Here is an 18,810-nt window from a genome sequence, read left to right as displayed (position 1 = left end):
ATTATGCATTTCACAAGTAACAAAAGAACATTGTTTTACTACTATGTATGCTTGAAAAAAATGATCACATAAAGCAATCTGTTCTTTTTCCTTTCTTTAATCTTTGTAGATGAAATAGTCTACATATTCCTTACAATTAATAGTTGAATCATTGGCTACTTTTCTAGAAGGCACCTGGTATTCTTTTCTTCTGATATTAAACAGATGGAAAGATGATAATTGAAACTTAGCCCTGCAGCATGTATAATGAAGACTGCTAAAAGCTGTCAGAAACAATCCTTCCTGACCTTGGCAAATCCTTTCAAAATTTTTCTTTGTGAGCTTTTTGTCCACTTCATCTCCAGGCAAGATCTTTTCTTCCTGGAGAGGAGGAAGATTCACTCTAGACTATGTAATTATTACATTGTGATGCATAAATAGCATTCCAATTCTCTTACATCATAAAAGAATTTTGACTTGTGACTAAATACAAGATTCAAAAAAAAAAAAAAAAAAAAAGAAATCACCAAATGGTGGTGTTACCATTGCTCTATGGATTTATTTTTAAAAGACCAAGAGCTATTGAAATGTATAAGGTAAAATGCTTGCTTAAATACTGTGTATTTTAGAATGACTTGCCCGTGTTCTGTTTTGGGGATAGCGGCTTTTATGTTGATTTTGTAGAACGGTGAGGCTTCCCATTTCCTTCTAGTCAGGTATTTTTCCATCTCTTAGTCATATCATCATCATCATCATTACTATTATTTTTTTTTGTTGTTTTTATACTGAGGATTGAACCCAGGGATGCTTAATTGCTGAGCAGTCTTTAAAATTATTCTTTATTTTGAGCTAGGGTCTCACTAAGTTGTGTAGGACCCCACTAAGTTGCCGAGGCTGACTTTGAACTTGTGATCCTCCTGTCTCAGCCTGCTGAACTGCTGAGAAAACAAGCATGTCCCACAATGCCTGGCAGTCCTCACGTTATTAAAACTATTTATATAACAATCCTCTGTATAATTATTGTGAGTGATATTTTGCTCTAGACTTCAGAGTAACTTTACCTCTTAAATTCTTTGTATAGTAGTCATATTTTAATATCAGTATCTTCCTTTCTACTTACTAATTCTGATACATATCATCCTTTTTATTTATACTTCCAAAGAAAGAATCACAGTTTTTGTTGGTTATCATAGCCAGTAGATTCTAGTGTTTTCTGGAACTCTCCTGGGTAAGTTCATGAAACCTTGAATATATAAGATAAAAAATATATAATAGCTAAGGCAAATGCCAGGAGTATTATATGTACCCTCAAGACTCTCACTTTGACTCATATTAAATTGGATTTGGCTGCTAAAATTTAAGAAATCAGATTGCTTCTGTGCACATTTGGTAAGTTGTTCATGATGCTTTTATAATGGTCTGAGGTACAGTTTGGGTTGGGTGTTTTAGCCATCAGAGTTTTCCATGATCCGTTGCGTGGTCATACTGTTTATGTTGGAGTAATTCCATTCTTTAATCTACTATAGCCATGGAATGATCTTAAAAGGGGGATGATGTCCATTATCCCCTTTATATCTAATTGTTCTGGTATTATTTATTCAGTCTTTAGAGTACAATTGTTAAGGTTTGAGAAATAAGTATAATAGTCATGTTATTCCCATTCTTTTCTTTTATGATTGCTTTTAATAGCATACAACCTTTCTTTACCTCTTCTATCCAGGCTTTCAGGTGTAGCACTCAAAACGGATAGTTTTTCTCTTTAAGGAAAGATCATATACTGGGGGAGAAGTTTTCAAGGTACAATTTGTAATGATTTAATATACTGTCTGTGTGTTATTTTTACTTTTTGCTTTAGGGGTTTGTTTTTGGTTTTGCTTTAAGCATAGCATAATGTCCTAGGTACACTTTTTTTTTTTCCTTCAGAGAAATTCTGCTCATTATGGCTACCACTAGCTCATTTAGCACCTTTATGCAAATTAAAGACAAGGACATGCTTAGGGAGCATTGTGACTACTCTTCTTTGGTCAGGTGCTCCTGTGTAGCAAGTAACATGCTTGGCATCCATTGACATTCTAAGCTTTGTACTAATTTGGATTTGTTTTGAAGAGTTCATCACAGCAAAAGTGACTCTCATATATTTTTTAAAATTTATTTACTAAAATTCTAAAAGTAAAAATATACCGAAGAGGTAAAATAGTGTTTCCTTTGCAGAAAATTGGGTCTTTAATTCAAATATAGTATTATTTAAAAGTTAGTAGTCTGTATTTTTATATAATGCCTTGCATTAAACTTTATTGCCTTTAATAATAGCAAGATATATATATATATATATATATACCACACACACACACATATCTATACACAAATATATATTTATATATTTTATTTATTTTGAATTGAGAAGTATGAGCTTATTTCCCATAACACTTAGAGCTTTCTGATGTGTTAGCATGTCATGCATTTACAACTCCAGTATTAACAGTTGTAAAAATCTTATAATTAAACTTTTGTTTTTTCCTACTTCTACAGGTACTTTGGTCTGGAAAACCATATGGTTCATCTCGAAGTATCGTAAGGAAAATTGGTACTAACTTATCTCTGATTCAGTGTCCAAGAGTTCAATTTCAGGTACTATGTTTTACATATTTCATATGTTTTACAAACTTTATATTACCCATTTACATATTTCATGTATTTCTAATTTGTACATTAGAAATATAAATAGGTAAGATGGTTAAAAGTACTTTGTTGTGTTTGAACCTTTTCCCTATTGATATCAGTATTCTTAAAATAAGAGGATTAAAAATCAAAGTAGTCTTTCTAATTTTAGTTCCTCTGTGAAATGATTATTCAAGATCTTTAAGACATTTATCCTTCTTAAAAATACTTGTGTGGGTTGGGTGCGGTGGCGCATGCCTGTAATCCCAGCAGCTCAGGAGGCTGAAGCAGGAGGATCTCAAGTGCAAAGCCAGCCTTAGCAACTTAGCAAGGCCCTAAGCAACTAAGTGAGACCCTGTCTCAAAATCTTAAGAAAAAGTGGGGCAGGGTTGGGGATGTAGTTCCATGGTTAAGTGCCCCTGGGTTCAGTCCCTGATACCAAAAAACAGACAAACATATGTGAAGATTTAGAAGACTATGATAAGCTATCATTATATATTATTATTATATATTATCCTTAATCTGTTATAGACTAATGATAAGCAATTGCCAGTTCCTAGGTGACTTAATATATAGGCATTCAGTTGCTTAAGTTACCACCATTATTTTCTTTATTGTTAATCTTTTTTCTTTGAACAGGGCAATCATTTAGTTTGTTTTTAGATGCCTCTGTGGATACCTTATAAGTTGCTTTCTTCATCATAGATTTCAAACTCAGCATTAAATATAGGATCCATTGCCTTGGCAATGGCAGTATCAAAACAAAGAGATAACTATAGTTTTCTAAATGGAGTAGTAGGTCAAACCCTGAATTAGAAGTGCTCCTTCTTTTGTATTTGTAGTGACCAGGATTGAACCTGCTAGACCAGTGCTCTACCTCTGAGCTACATCCCCAGTCCTTTAGGAGTACTTTGAATGTTCAAATATTAGTATTTTCTTATAGTGCTAAATCAGGAACAGCTCTACTCTTTGCTTGGAGATTTTACTGTTTCTTTCTGATAAGCATTTGTTCTTCATTGTTATTATTGTCAGATCAGGCTGGGCAGGCAGCAACCAAAGGAGGCAGATTTAAAAGGGCCGCTGAGGGCTGGGATGTAGCTCAGTGGCAAAGCGTCTGCCTTGCATTCGCAAAGCCCTGGGTTCGACCCCCAGTTCCAAAAAAGACAAAAAAAAGAACCCCACCAAAAAAAAAAAAAAGATTAAAAAAAAAAAAACAACCCTAAAAGGGCCGCTGAACAGGCTTTATTGAGATATCACTCCCGGGCGGAACTCGATCAGACCCACAGAGGGGACAGGGGAAGGGTCTGAGGAGAAACCGCTGGAAGCTCCACCGGACTGGACTTTTGTGGGGCTCACAGCAGGAAGGGAAGGGCTTGGGACAGGAAAAGGTGTCTCTAGGGTCCCTTGCCCCCTTGGAGTTGTCAGGGGAGTTGGCTGAACTCCAGGATTGGCCAGGGGGTCCTGCTGATTGACAGGCGTTAGTCAGGAGATCTGGCTGATTGACAGGCGTTTCCGCTGGCATCTGATTGATGTTCTTTTCTGGCGCGGGCTGCTTTGTTCTAAGTTGCCACTAAGTCACCACCAAGTCACTGCCACCGACCTAACAATTATAGTATTAGGCTTACATAGCTTAGCTTTGTTTGTATTTTTCAGTAATTCTGTATGACAGTAATATGACAAAGCATTTCAGTTCAACATATAATAACATGAAGTTTAACATCTCTAAAGCAGAAACATGTGGACATTTGAAAGATATTTAACTCATCATTCAAAAACCTTAAAATGCCCCCTTTATATATTCCTAAGTCAGTACTTGTGGTAGATGGAGGTGTGAATTTGTTTCTAAGTGGTAGCATTTAGTTTTTGTTCAGATTGAATACAAGGTGGTTCAGTCCTTCTTACAAATTGACTGGCTAAACATTTGTGTATCAGTCCCAAAACTGATGGATTGGAACTTAAAAGTAATTTTTATCAAACTCTAGACTTTTTAAAAAAATAATCAAAATGAAGAAATCTGTGGAATTAAATATCTCAGGTAATTTCTTAGAGTTCTGTACATTTAGACCCCAAAGTTCGCCTTATTTGCCAATTTCTTCAAGTAACTATTGTAATAACTAAAGCTTGTTAACTTTTTTCTGATTGCTCAAATCCATTAAAATTTTCTTTCTGGATCCATTGGTATAACTTAGTGGTAAAGTGCTTATCTAACATACTGTGCGATACTGGATTCCAAACCAGCACCACCAAGAAAAAAAAAATCTGCCTGTTTATGTAAACAAATGCTTTTATGGAAAGCGCAGTCCTTGTCCCCAATGCCAGTCCAATACTGAGGATACAGTTTTGACAAAAAGGAAAAAAGAAGGTTTATTGATTTGCTAGCAAAGGAAAAACACAGGAGACTCCTGTCCCAAAGGCTGTGGTTCTGCCCATCAGCAGGAACAGGGGGTCTTTAAAGAGGTGATTCAAAGGCTATAAGCCACGAGTTCTCTGTTGGAGTTGTAATTCACTTGTTAATTTGGTAGATAGTCATTTCTGAGATCTTCAGGTACAATCCTTAAAGTCTGGATTACCTTGTTCCTGTGGTGGGTTTGTACTCAAGGACAGATAAATCTGCCTAATTAGGGAAGAAAGGTAATCCTGTTTCCCCTGAAATTAGGTAGGGGGAGAGATTAGGGAGGAGTAGGAAGACAGGAAGAGAAAGAAGCATGTCCATTTTAAAAATAAGTTGCAGTGGCAGAGCAGCAAGGACTACATTCAAAGCATTAAGTGGACCACTGTTACATAACCACCTAGTTGCAGAACTTGCTTTAGCATTTGTGTTCATGTAGCTGGAGACATATTAAAGGACTTGAGACATCAAATATTTTCTGTTGCAATTCAAATCTGCCTCGACAGTTAACCGAAGAGCTATAACCAGGTACTTGTATTGGGAGGATTCTTTTTCCCAGTATTATTATCAGTCACTTAAGAAGGGTATGGTTAGGAAAAAAAAAAAAAAGCTAGATTTAGATCAGGAATTCCATTTGAAAAGAGAGTAAATTAACATGAGAAGACTGAGTAAGGTAAGAGAAGCATCATTAGTGTCCTATTTTAAAATGTAGTGGAAGATACAAGTTATTTGTTTAATATCAATATTTAAAGTTTTTTTTAACCTGCTACTTCGATGTGTTAAGTCTGTTATTGTTCCTTTGTATCTGTTTTTTTCTTATGACTATCAAAATTCAAAAAAACATAGTTTTTTAAAATACAGATCAATTTAGAGTAATAAAATTGGCAATGCATTTTTGCTATTTCTCTGATTCATTAGGTGCTAATTGATAGGAATATATCTGGGTTATCTAGGAGTCTAACATGGGTAAATAGTAATATAGAAAGTCTGGAACTGAGGAACATAGTGATGGGGTCCACAAGAGTACACTGCATTATAATAAAGCCATACTCAGGAGACAAAGTTGAATTAAACTGAGACTAGGACATTCACGTGGTCAGTTCAGAGACAGGAATTCGATTTTCAAAACCAGTCTGCTTATAATCCTGGGTGATTTTATTGTCTTTTGGAGGATCCATCTAAAACTTATTGTTTTTCCCACTCCTGCTGACTTTTATTTCCATTCCTTTCATAGTTTACCCACATTATCAGTAACAGCTCAACTCCGTTATTCTCAAAAGAGTTTAACCTCTGAAATCTTAAACTTCAGTATAGTTCTTCTAGACCATAACATTCACTGTACCAGTTGATCCAGGTAAGACTCCTATAAAAATATTAGGCAAGACAGGCATGTTAACTTTGTGTTGTTGTATTAGAGGATATAATACATGAAAGCCATGCATTTAATAACTTGTAGATAGAGAGTGCTCAATAAAAGTGCTGGTGGTGATTTTGTTGGCATTATTATTATTGCCACTTTACAGTTACAGAGCAAATTATCTTATTTGATTGTCTAATTTAACTCCCTGATTTTACAGATTGGATTCTGCAAATTTATAGGTGACAAATCAGAACACAGACCAACAGATTTAGTTATATGTTCATCCAATTAATAAGTAAAGTGACTGTTGTGCTGGAAATAAAATGAGATAATAAATGTGAAAAGCATATAACTGGCATTCAATAAATGTTCTCTGCTGTTATTGGAAGACCTACAATCTTATAGGTTTAATTCACTTCTGTACTTCATTTAGTGAGTACTAGGAATTAGTTGACTATATTACGCTCCAAAACCTGATCTCCAGACTCTTTGCATTTGCTTATTTTAGAAAAAATAATTTCCCTTATTCCTTGTATACTTTTCACATATGTGCATTTCAACTTTGGCTTGCAACTATATACTTCTGCAATACGCCTTTTATACATATTGTGGTATAGTGGTCCCTTGGAGGTAGAAACTCAAATAAAGACAAAATTAGAACAGGCCCTTCTTTGACTCCTTATTCTAGATTAATGACACCAAAAGAAACTTCAGATGTGGAGGGACCTGCAAAAGCAATAAACTCTGGAGGAGGGCATGAATGGGGTGCAGAGGTTTTGATTTATAGTGAACTGGATGCATAAATTATCAAAAGCTTTAAAAAATAAATATCTATGCTTAGGCCTCATATTCTAATGTGGTTCTACGTGCCCTTTCTACCTCCTTGCAGAAATTCTTAGGAAGCTCTTAAAACACATTGAAGGCTTACTAAATCTAAATTTCATACATGAATTAAAAAAAAAAAAACTATTCAGGAGTTTCTTAAACAGATAAGATTAAGGACCTGAGGCACATACCTTGCTAAAGAAAGGTTGTGTTTTGTTTGTTTTCAAAGTGCTGAGGATTGAACCCAGGGCTTTATGGATGTTGGTCATGTGTTCTACCACTGAGCTACACTCCCAGCCCCTAAAGTTTTCTTTAAAGCAGTAACATAGTCCCTTTTGGTAGTTGTGAAAATCAGTCACTAAAGCCTTTTTGGCAAGTTTTATGATTTTTAAAATGTATGAGTTAAAAAAAAACATGGAACGTAAATATAGTTTATTAGGGTTTTAAATACTGTACTAAAGAAAAAAATTTAAAGCACACACAAAAAGTGACTGTGGGTACTAACAGAGATGTACTTTAGAATAACCTGAGTGGAGATTTGTCAATGTGGTATAAGTAGGTTGAATCCCAACTCTGGAAGACCTCTGGGTAATTTAACTTGGACTACTTTTTCTTTAGTAGTCCTGCCCCAACCTATTGTATTTTGAGAAGTCATCGTTTGAATTGGTGGTGGAGGAGAATGTTCTGTAACCAAACAAATAATGAATGAAATTCCAGATTCCCAGTAAAGTCCCTATACCACAACTAAATCTGGAAGTTAAAATTATGGTAAGTGTACTGGAACAAATTTTATTTTTTAAACAAAAAGGGTTATGACCAGTCTGATCTTCATGAACCAGCACCTTGGGAAGTCATTATTCAGGTTTTTATTTTACTTTGTTTTTTTGTGGTACTCTCACGTGCTAGGCAAGTGCTCTACCACTAAGCCACACTCTTAACCCCCAGGTTTTAATCTTATGATTTCTCTTACTCGTAACAGAACAACTCATCAAATACCATCTCTGCTAGGAGCATCTACAGAGTGTGGGGACCTTTCTACTGAAGGATCTGTATATAACCTGTTTACTATTAGACCATTTTTGCAGAAAATCCTAGTCTCTAGTACCAGTGTATTCATTTTAGAAAAAGTCATATGATGACAAAGTTATCTCTTCTAATATTTTTATACTAAGAATTTCAACTCTTGTACATTTTTTTTTTTGACAAGTGATGTCATTTTAATTGTTACACTTACCACTGGAACTAGTAGAGGGAAGGGGAGAGGGTAGGGGCAGGGGCAGAGTGTGGGTTCTGGCTTCATGGGCCTAAGAATGCCAAGTCCTGCAGGTACAGCCTCAGGAGCAGCCACAAGAGGTGGCACCAGGCCAGGCTGCAGAGGCCACTCCAGATGTCAGGCTAGGATTGGGCCCTCCCTGGGAACCCCGCTTCCTCAGTTCAGTGTCCCCAGGCTCTGGGGTGATGTCCATCTGTGGAGGTGCAGTTCAGCAGGCTCAGCCTGGGGACTGGGTCCAGACCAACCAATTCTGCAGGTTAGCACGCAATTCCTTCCCGTGCTGGTCAGATCACCACGCAAAAACTCTGGGTAATCTGCCGCCAGATTACCATTTGTACGGTCAGCTATTGCTAACTATAATGGGTTCTGCATCAACCATAGGATGATCAAAGATATTTTTAAAAATTTCATCTGTACAGAGCATGTACCTTTTTTTCTTATTTTCTACATAATGCAGTATAAACTATTTATATAGTGTTTACATTGTATTAAATTACATAAGTAATCCAGAGATTATTTAAAGTATACGGGGAGGGGATGTTTTAGGTTATATGCAAATACAATATACCATTTTATACAAGGGACTCAAGCATTATAGATTTTAGTATGGGTGGAGGGGAAAGTGTCCAGGAAACCAATCCCCCATGGATACTGAGGGATGATTTTATTTTGTTCTAAACATTCTATTAAATGAATTTATTTTCTTCGTACATTATCAGAATATTTTAAATTAACTAAAGTTACCATAGTAAGATTCCTAAAATAGAATTGGATTTTGAGTAATGAGTTTTTTCAGATGTTAAGGTGAAATTCTTAAAACCAGTAAAAATATAATGCTACTCTAAATTTATCTTCACTTTTTCTTTCTTTTCTACTACCATGGCTATAATAGGACAGGACCTTGCTGGGAACCATCAGTAAGTTCTTTTCTTTTTCTGACTTCTCAGCAGTCATTCATGCATGTCAGCAATGGTATCTAACTTCCAAGAAATTTTTGCCTTCATTCCTCCTTGCCAGTCCTCACTATCTTGTCTTGTACTTTACAAGTGGATTATCCTGAAAGTTGTCCTTTTCATTTCATTCTTATGTCACCAAAATGGCCTTTAAAATTTTTGGGTGCAGACAGTTTTGTCTTTTGAATGAGGCTGACTTAAATGACAAAACTATTTTGATGAAGGAAGGATGTCAAGTAGAAACGGTACAGACAGATCTTGACAGTATCATTAACCATTTTCATTTCATTGAGTGCATGTTATATACATGGTTTTGTTTCTAAGCATGCTTAATGTTTAAATAAGACTGGAAAGTAAGTCCTTGGAATAGTTATTTTTTTCCAAGTTTATGCAAAAAATAATAGTTCTTAGTTAATGTATGGAGTACAGATATAAAGTTAAGAAATTTGATCTTTAATTATCATTTGAGATCATGAAAATGGGTTAACATATATCTTTGAATATGTATTCTTAAAGTATAAATTTAAAAAATTTATAACTATTTTGGAAGAAAGCAATTTAATACTTTACTGGGAAAGTAAGAAGTATACCAGGGCTGGGGTTGTAGCTCAATGGTAGAGTGCCTGTCTCGAAAGAATGAAGCACTGGGCTCAATTCTCAGCACCCCATAAAGATAAATAAATAAAAATAAAGATACTGTGTCCAATTACAACTGAAAAAAAAAAATTAAAAAAGAAAAGTCTCGGGCTGGGGACGTGGCTCAAGCCGTAGCGTGCTCACCTGGCATGCGTGCGGCCCGGGTTCGATCCTCAGCACCACATACCAAAAAAAGATGTGTCTGCCAAAAACTAAAAAATAAATATTAAAAAAAAAAAAAGAAAGAAAAGTCTCCCAGTCAAAATGTCTTATCTTTCTATCATCTGGCAAGTATACTGAACAAATTTTATTTTCTAAACAAAACAAAGGATAATGATCAGTCTGATGTTCATGAACTCTAGCACCTTAGGAAGGCACCAAAAGATTTTAAAACTTTCTTTTAGTGCTGGAGTTCATATCTAGGTCCTCTCACAAGTGCTCTACCACTGAGCCACATCCCTAAGCCCCAAGTTTTAATCTTATGACTTTCTTCATTTGTATTAAAACAGTCTGTTAAACGCAGTCTTTTCTAGGAGCTTCTGCAGAGTATGGGGACCTTCCTACTGAAGGATCTGCATATAACTCATTTGACACCCTTTTGTTTTAGGTAATAAAGAGAGGAACAGCTTGAATTGTATTGTGATGCACAGTTATGTTACTTAAGTTGTATAAGAAATTCTTATGCTGAATATCTGTTTAGTTATTAACTTGTTTGGATAAATTTCTGGAATACATGGGGAAAAGTATAAAAATCTTTTGGTCTCTGCTGATAAACCTTAAGAAATGTACTTACTGAATTTGATACTTTTTTCTTCTTTTGACAACAATTTATTGCCATTAATTGCAAGATATTAGTATTTTGAAATTTTTTCATCTTTATTCCATTTTTAACTGTTTTTGTTTTGTTTTATTTTTTTGTGGCCAAGGTTAGATTCTTAATCTCAACTCTTAATATATAATATTACATAATATATCTTCTTTCCTTTCATCTACCTTTCTTCCCCAAAGACTGTAATTTAAAGCATTTTAGATGCTTGATGTTCTCAGTATATTACTGTTAAAATGCCAATTTTTAACAATATTAAGTTGATAATGTTAGGTAATAATGATATCAGAATAAATTCACATACCAACAGCTGCTGTTTTCAAAAAATTTTATTCACAGTGGGGCATGGTGGCACATTTGTGGAATCTCAACCACTTGGGAGACTGAGATGGAGGATCACATGTTCAAGGCCAGCTTCTGCAACTTCTCCCCACTCTAAAGAAAAAAAAAAAAATAACAAAGGGCTAGGGATGTAGCTCAGTGTAATACATCCCTGGGATGTTCATTCCCCAGCACCCACACCCCAAACAAGTTTATTCACAATTTAAAGACTTATTTTGGTTGTGTATGTGTGCCTGCACGTTTGTTTGGTACTGGGGATTGAACCCAAGGGCACTTAACTACAGAACCACATCCCCAGCCCTTTTTATTTTTTATTTTGAGACAAGGTCTCCATGAATGGCTTTGAACTTGGAATTCTCCTGCTTCAGCCTCCCAGTCACTGGGATTACAGGTGTATGCCATTTTTCCTTTTAAACTTTTAATTACATTAATAGTAACTGTTTACATGGTATATTTGTATTTAAGGAAGAGGCATTAACTAATTATAACTTTCAGAAGTCTGATTTGTCAGTGATAACATTAAAAGGTCTTCAGTAGGGCTGAGAGTATATCCTGTGCTTATTTAGCATACACCCTGGTTTTGTAAAAACGTTTGAATAAAGCATGGATCCCAGTATAACCTTTCTGATAGATGTTAATTAGTAAATCTAGTAAACGTCTTTATATTTTCTTTCTTGAGTTAAAAGTATAATGTTTATCCTGTAGGATGAAACATTCCTGTAAGTCTCAGCTAGAAGGCTGAGGCAAGAGGTCCTCAAGTCTGTTGGAGGCTAGCTTGTACAACTTTATGAGACCATATATCAAAATTAAATAAATAAATAAACAAAATAAATTAATAAATAAAATAAAGGGCTGAAGATGTAGCTTAATGGCCTACCATGCTCTTTCTTTTCTTTTCTTTTCTTTTCTTTTCTTTTCTTTTCTTTCATTACATAGCAGGGATTGAACCCAGGAACACTTAACCACTGAGCCACATCCCAGCCCTTTTTAATATTTTTTTAAAATATTTATTTTTTCAGTTTTTTTTAGATAGACACAATATCTTTATTTTACATTTATGTGGTGCTGAGAATCTAACCCAGTGCCTCACGCATGCTAGGCGAGCGCACTACCACTTGTACCACATCCCCAGCCGCCCCCCTTTTTAATGTTTTATTTAGAGAAAGGATCTTGCTGAGTTGCTTAGTGCCTTGCTGGCTTTGAACTTGAGATCCTCCTACCTCAGCCTCCTGAGCCACTATGGTTACAGGCTTGTGCCACTACTCTTGGCTTAAGTAAATTATCTTTTTTAAATTAAATAAATTATCTTTTCATTTATTTTTCAAGATAAATTTCAGGATATGCATGCTTTTTAATATATTTGTTTCAAAATATTCTTTTCCTCATCCATATATTTTTGCTCTTTAATCCCAAGTTAAAAATCAAGAAATTTAAGGAGTTGTGGGCTTGATGTGGCTCAAGCGGTAGTGCACTCGCCTGGCATGTGTGCAGCCTGGGTTTTATCCTCAGCACCACATACAAACAAAGATGTTGTGTCCACCAAAAACTAAAAAATAAATATTAAAATTCTCTCTCTCTCTCTCTCTCTCTTAAAAAAAAAAAAAGAAATTTAAGGAGTTGTAACAGGGGTCCACTTCATTCTTTGAACATGACCCTACGTGCTCTTCCACTACAGTTTATTTTAAAACTTTCATGGATTTTTGTGGAGTTTTGTTGTTGTTGTTGTTTTGTTTTTGTTTTCCCTTTCTCTTCTCCCTCTCCCTTCCTAATCTTGAGGGAAGCAGGATTATCCTTCTTCCCATTCTAGGCAGAATTATCTGTCCTTAAGCATATACACCACAGGAATGAATTTAGACTTCAGGACTGATGCCAGAAGACTTAAGAAAAAAGTATCTCTTAAGGCTACAAATGAATTGTTCCTGGCAGGACACAACTGGAATGTAGCCTTTGAGTCACCTTTTTAAATGCGCTCTGTTTCCCCTAACAGCCCCTCACTGCCTCTGGGAAGAGTTTCCTCTTTGTTCTTTGCTTACAAAGCAATAAAACTTTTTCTTTTTCTCTAAATCTTGTCCTCATTATTGGATTGACATTGAGAACAGAACTGAGCTTTCAGTAACTGAGGTTTTTGTTTTTAATTATTTTATTTGTTTTAATTAGCTGTACATGACAGTAGAATGTATTTACATACTTTGACATATCATACGTAGATGGGATATAATTTCTTATTTTTCTGAGTGTACATTTTGCAGAATCATTGGTCATGTAGTCACATACATACATACAGTAATAATGTCTCTTTCATTCAGCTATCTTTCTTATCCCCATTTCCCCTCCCATCTCTTCCCTCTATCTAATCTAAGGTAACATTATTCTTCCCTAGTGCCCCCCACCCCGCCTTATTGTGAATTAGCATCTGCATATTAGAGAAAACATTCAGCCTTTGATTTTGTAGGATTGACTTATTTTGCTTAGCATGATATTCTCCAACTCCAACCATTTACTGGCAAATGCCATAATTTTACTCTTTTTTAAAACTGAGTAATATTCCATTGAGTATATATACCACATTTTCTTTATCTATTCATCTATTGGTTGGTTCCATAGTCTAGCTATTGTGAATTGAGCTGCTATAAACATTGATGTAGCTACATCACTATAGTATGCAGATTTTAAGTCCTTTGGTATAAACTAAGGAGTGGGATAGCTGGGTCAAATGGTGGTTCCATTCCCAAGTTTCTGAGGAATCTCCATACTACTTTCTGTAGTGGTTGCACCAATTTGCAGTCCCACCAGCAATGTGTGAGTGTACCTTTTTCACCACATCCTCACCAACATTTATTGTTTCCTGTATTCTTGATTGCCATTCTGACAGGAGTGAAATGAAATGTTAGAGTAGTTTTGATTTGTATTTTTCTAATTGCTAGAGATGCTGAACTCTTTTTCATATACTTCTGTGAAGTGTCTATTCAGTAGCCCATTTATTGATGGGGTTATTTGTGTTTTTTTGGTGTTAAGTTTTTTGAGTTCTTTATATATATTCTAGAGATTAGTGGTCTATCTGTGTGTGTGCTAAAAATTTGCTCCCATTCTGTAGGCTCTCTCCTCATTTTATTGTTTCCTTTCCTGAGAAGAAGCTCTTTAATTCAATCCATCTCTCTTTTCTCCAGTGAATATTTTTGGCACTTTTTTCTAATATGACATAACCATATTTATGTGGCTTTGTCTCTGTGTCCTCTATTCTGTACCATTGGTCTACAAGTCTATATTGGTGCCAATACCATGCCATTTTTATTACTATAGCTCTGTAGTATCATTTAAGGTCTGGTGTTGTATTCCTCCTACTTCACTTTTCTTGCTAAGGATTGCTTTAGCTATTCTGGGTCTCTTATTTTTCCAAATAAATTTCATGATTTCTTTTTCTATTTCTGTGAAGAATGTCATTGGGATTTTAATAGGAATTGCATTAAATCTGTATAACACTTTTAGTTAGTATGGCCATTTTGACAATATTAACTCTGCCTATCCAGGAACATGGGAGATCTTTCCATCTTCTGAGGTTTTCTTCAATTTCTTTCTTTAGTGTTCTGTGGTTTTCCTTGTAGAGATCTTTCACCTCTTTTGTTAGATTGATTCCCAGGTATTTTATTTGTTTTGAGGCTATTGTGAATGGGGTAGTTTTCCAAATTTCTCTTTCAGTGGATTCATCGCTAATGTATAGGAATGTATTTGATTTATAGCTGTTGGTGTATATGCTGCTACTTTGCTGAATTCATTTATTAGTTCTAGAAGTTTTCTGGTGGAATTTTTTTGATCTTTAGATCAAATCATGTCATCAGCAAATAGTGATAGTTTGAGTTCTTTTTTACATATTTGTATCCCTTTAATTTGTTTCTTTTGTCTAATTGCGCTGGCTAGAGTTTCAAGGATGATGTTGAATAGAAGTGGTGAAAGAGGACATCCTTGTCTTGTTCCAGTTTTTAGCAGGAATAATTTAAATTTTTCTCCATTTAGAATGATGCTGGCCTTGGGTTTAGCATATATAGCTTTTAGAATATTGAGGTATGTTCCTACTATCCCTAGTTTTTCTAATGTTTTGAACATGAAGGGATGCTATATTTTGTCAAATACTTTTCTGCATCTATTGAGATGATCATATGATTCTTGTTTTGAAGTCTGTTAATATAAGGAATTATGTTTATTGATTTCTGTATGTTGAACCAACCCTGTATCCCTGGGATGAATCCCACTTGATCGTGCTGCACTATCTTTTTAATATGTTTCTGTATGTGAGTTGTCAGAATTTTATTGAGAATTTTTTTGCGTCTGTGTTCATCAGGGATACTTGTCTTTTCTTTCCTTGATGTGTCTTTGTGTGGTTTTGGTATCAGGGTTATATTAGCCTCATAGAATGAGTTTGGAAGTTTCCCTCCTTTTCTATTTCATGGAATACTTTGAGGAGTATTGGTGTTAATTCTTCTTTGAAAGTCTTATAGAACTTGGCTGAGAATCCATCTGGTTCTGGGCTTTTCTTGGTTGGTAGGCTTTTGATGGTGTTTTCTATTTCATTACTTGAAATTGATTTATTTAAATCATGAATGACCTCCTCATTCAGTTTGGGTAGATCATATGTCTCTAGAAATTTTTTGATGTCTTTGATATTTTCTATTTTTATTAGAGTATAACTTTTCAAAATAGTTTCTAATTTTCTTCTGTATTTCAGATGTGTCCATTGTGATATTTCCTTCTTCATTTTGTATTTTAGTAATTTGAGTTTTCTTTTTCTCTTTGTTAGCATGGCCAAGGGGTTATCTATTTTTATTTTTTCAAAGAACCATCTTTTTGTTTTGTCTGTTTCAGTCGTTTCTTTTGTTTTAATTTCATTAATTTCAGCTCTTATTTTAATTATTTCCCGTCTTCTACTGCTTTTGGTGTTGATTTGTTCTTTTTTTTCTAGGGCTTTGAGATGTAGTGTTAGGTCATTTATTTGTTGACTTTTTATTCTTTTAATGAATGCTCTCAGTGCAATAAACTCTCCTTAGTATTGCCTTTGTAGTGTCCCAGAGATTTTGAAATGTTGTATCAGTGTTCTCCTTTACCTCTAAGAATTTTTTATTTCATCCTTGATTTCTTCTACTATTCATTCATCATTGAATTGTGTATTATTTAGTCTCCATTTATTACAGAAGCTTCGATTTTTTTTTTTAAATTTTATCATTGATTTCTAATCCATTCCATTTGGTCTGATAGAATGCAGGGTATTATCATCTTTGTTTTTTTGTATTTACTAAGAGTTGCTTTGTGGCATAAGATATGGTCTATTTTAGAGAAGGAGCCATGTGCTGCTGAGAAAAAAGTATATTTGCTCATTGATGGGTGAAATAGTCTATGTATGTCAAGTCTAAATTATTAATTGTATTATTTAGTTGTATAGTTTCCTTATATAGTTTTTGTTTGGAAGATCTGTCCAGTAGTGAGAGAAGTGTGTTAAAGTGACCCAGTATTATTTTATTGTGGTCTATTTGACTCTTGAAATTGAGAAGGGTTTGTGTGATGTACCTAGATGCTCCATTGTTTGGGGCATAAATATTTATAATTGTTATGTCCTGCTTATATATACTTCCCTTAAGGAGTATGAGATGCCCTTCTTTGTCTCTTTTGATTAACTTTGGTTTGAAATCTACTTTATCTGAAATGAGAATGGAAACCCCTGCTTATTTACATAATCCATACGAGTGATAAGTTTTTTCCCATCCTTTCACCTTCAGCCTGTGGACGTCTTTGCCCAGGAGTCGAGTCTCTTAAAGACAGCATATTGTTGGGTCTTGCCTTTTAATCAATCTGCCAGTCTACGTCTTTTGATAAGTTTAGGCTGTTAACATTCAAGGTTATTTTTGAGATATGATTTATATTCCCTGTCATTTTGGTTTATTGCTGGCTTTTGATTTGTCTTAGTTTCTCATTTGGTTGAATGTCCCTTTAGTGTATATCCTCCCTTTGCTGGATTTCACTTTTTTTTTTTTTAACTTCATCCTTATGGAATATTTTGCTGAGAATGCTCGGTAGTGTAGGCTCTCTAGTTTTTTTTTTTTTTTTATCATGGAAGGTTTTAATTTCATCTTCAAATCTGAAACTTAATTTTTCTGGATATTAAATTCTCTCGGTTGGCATCCGTTTTCTTTCAGAGCTTGAAATATATTATTCTAGGACTTCCTAGCTTTGAGGGTCTGGACTGAGAAATCAGTTGAGATCCGAATTTGTTTCCCCTGTACGTAATTTTATGTTTTTTTCTCAAAAAAATAAAATTACTTACAGGGGAAACAAATGTTTTTTTTTTCTTACAGCCTTTAAGATTTCATCTTTATTCTCTGTTAGTCATTCTCATTATAATGTGTTTTGGTGTGGGTCTGCTATAATTTTGTACATTTGGGGTCCTGTAAGCCTCTTGTATTTGATTTTGCATCCCATTCTTTAGGTTTGGGAAATTTTCTGCTATTATATCATTGAAAAGATTGTGCATTCTTTTGGTTTGTATCTCTGCTCCTTCCTCTATTTCAGTAACTCTTAAATTTTGTCTTTTCTTGTTATCCCATAATTCTTGGATATTCTGTTCATGGTTTTTTTAGCATCTTCTCCCCATGTTCAATTCTACTTTCAAGGTTATATATGTTGTCTTCATTGTCTGAAGTTCTGTCTTCCAAGTGGTCTAAACTGTTGGTGATGCTTTCTATTGAATTTATAATTTGGTTTACTGATTCCTTTATTTCCAGGATTTCTGCTTGTTGGTTTTTTTCCACTATCTCTAACTCTTTAATTTCACTCCTTATACTGTCCTTTACTTCACATATCAGTTTAACTATATACAATCTGAACTCCTTGGGACATTTCTTCTACTGTGTTATCAGTGGCTTCTGTTGTTGAAGCATCTTGGTTTGTTTGGGGTGCTTTATTCCCTTGTTTTTTCATGTGTTAGTGTTTTCCCATGTAAAAGTATGGATCTAAGGCAGGATAAATTCTACCCTGTAGACCTGTAGTGCCCCTGAAGGTTTCCAGTGCTTCACCTTTACTGGTAAGACTAATATCAACAGCACCCAATGAACACCTAATAGCTCCCTCTAAGGCTTTCTCATATTAAATCAAAATGATGAGTTCAATAGCTATCTACAGTACAAAAAGAATATTTGTTAAAAAGATTTACAATTTCAGAGGTAGTGTAGTATGCAATATTCACAAGGAAGGAAGAGAGAAGCTAGAAGTAAAAATTCACAGGAAGAATTGGAGAGGAGCCAACGAGAGATTGGCTATTGGTTGGAGAAAAGTTGGAAAGAAAATCCAAGAAAATAGACAAAGAGGAGAAAAAATCAGACATAAGAATACAACAAAAATGCAAAACACCAATCATATATCATTGACTTCCACACTCTGATCCATAAAAAACATCCTGTCCCAAATATGCTAGAGAGATTAGTGAATCAAAAAATAAAGTAAAATAACTTGCTGGAAAGTCAAACTGTCTCTGTCAGTGTTCAACAGTTTCTCAGCTCTGTCTCTGACATCTCTTGGGATCACCAA

At 34.8% G+C, this 18,810-nt stretch overlaps 1 protein-coding gene across 3 annotated transcripts in view; it reads left to right on the top strand.

The window, feature by feature from the left end:
* The window catches only part of MTFR1 (mitochondrial fission regulator 1), a 52,192-nt gene that overhangs the window by 20,960 nt on the left and 12,422 nt on the right, over positions 1 to 18,810 (top strand). For 2 of the 3 annotated variants that reach the window (XM_081265940.1, XM_081265941.1), the window contains exon 3: positions 2,509 to 2,607. The exons of the other annotated variant lie outside the window; for it this stretch is intronic. In XM_081265940.1, coding sequence (XP_081122066.1) covers positions 2,509 to 2,607 — 99 coding nt within the window. The remainder of the gene's footprint in view (positions 1 to 2,508; positions 2,608 to 18,810) is intronic. 3 annotated transcript variants of the gene reach the window in all.

The sequence above is a fragment of the Spermophilus citellus genome (assembly GCF_964194105.1).
Source record: "Spermophilus citellus genome assembly, chromosome: 14".
NCBI classification, from domain to species: Eukaryota; Metazoa; Chordata; class Mammalia; order Rodentia; family Sciuridae; genus Spermophilus; species Spermophilus citellus.
Note: the sequence above shows the minus strand (reverse complement) of the source record. Positions and strands in the feature narration are given on the sequence as shown.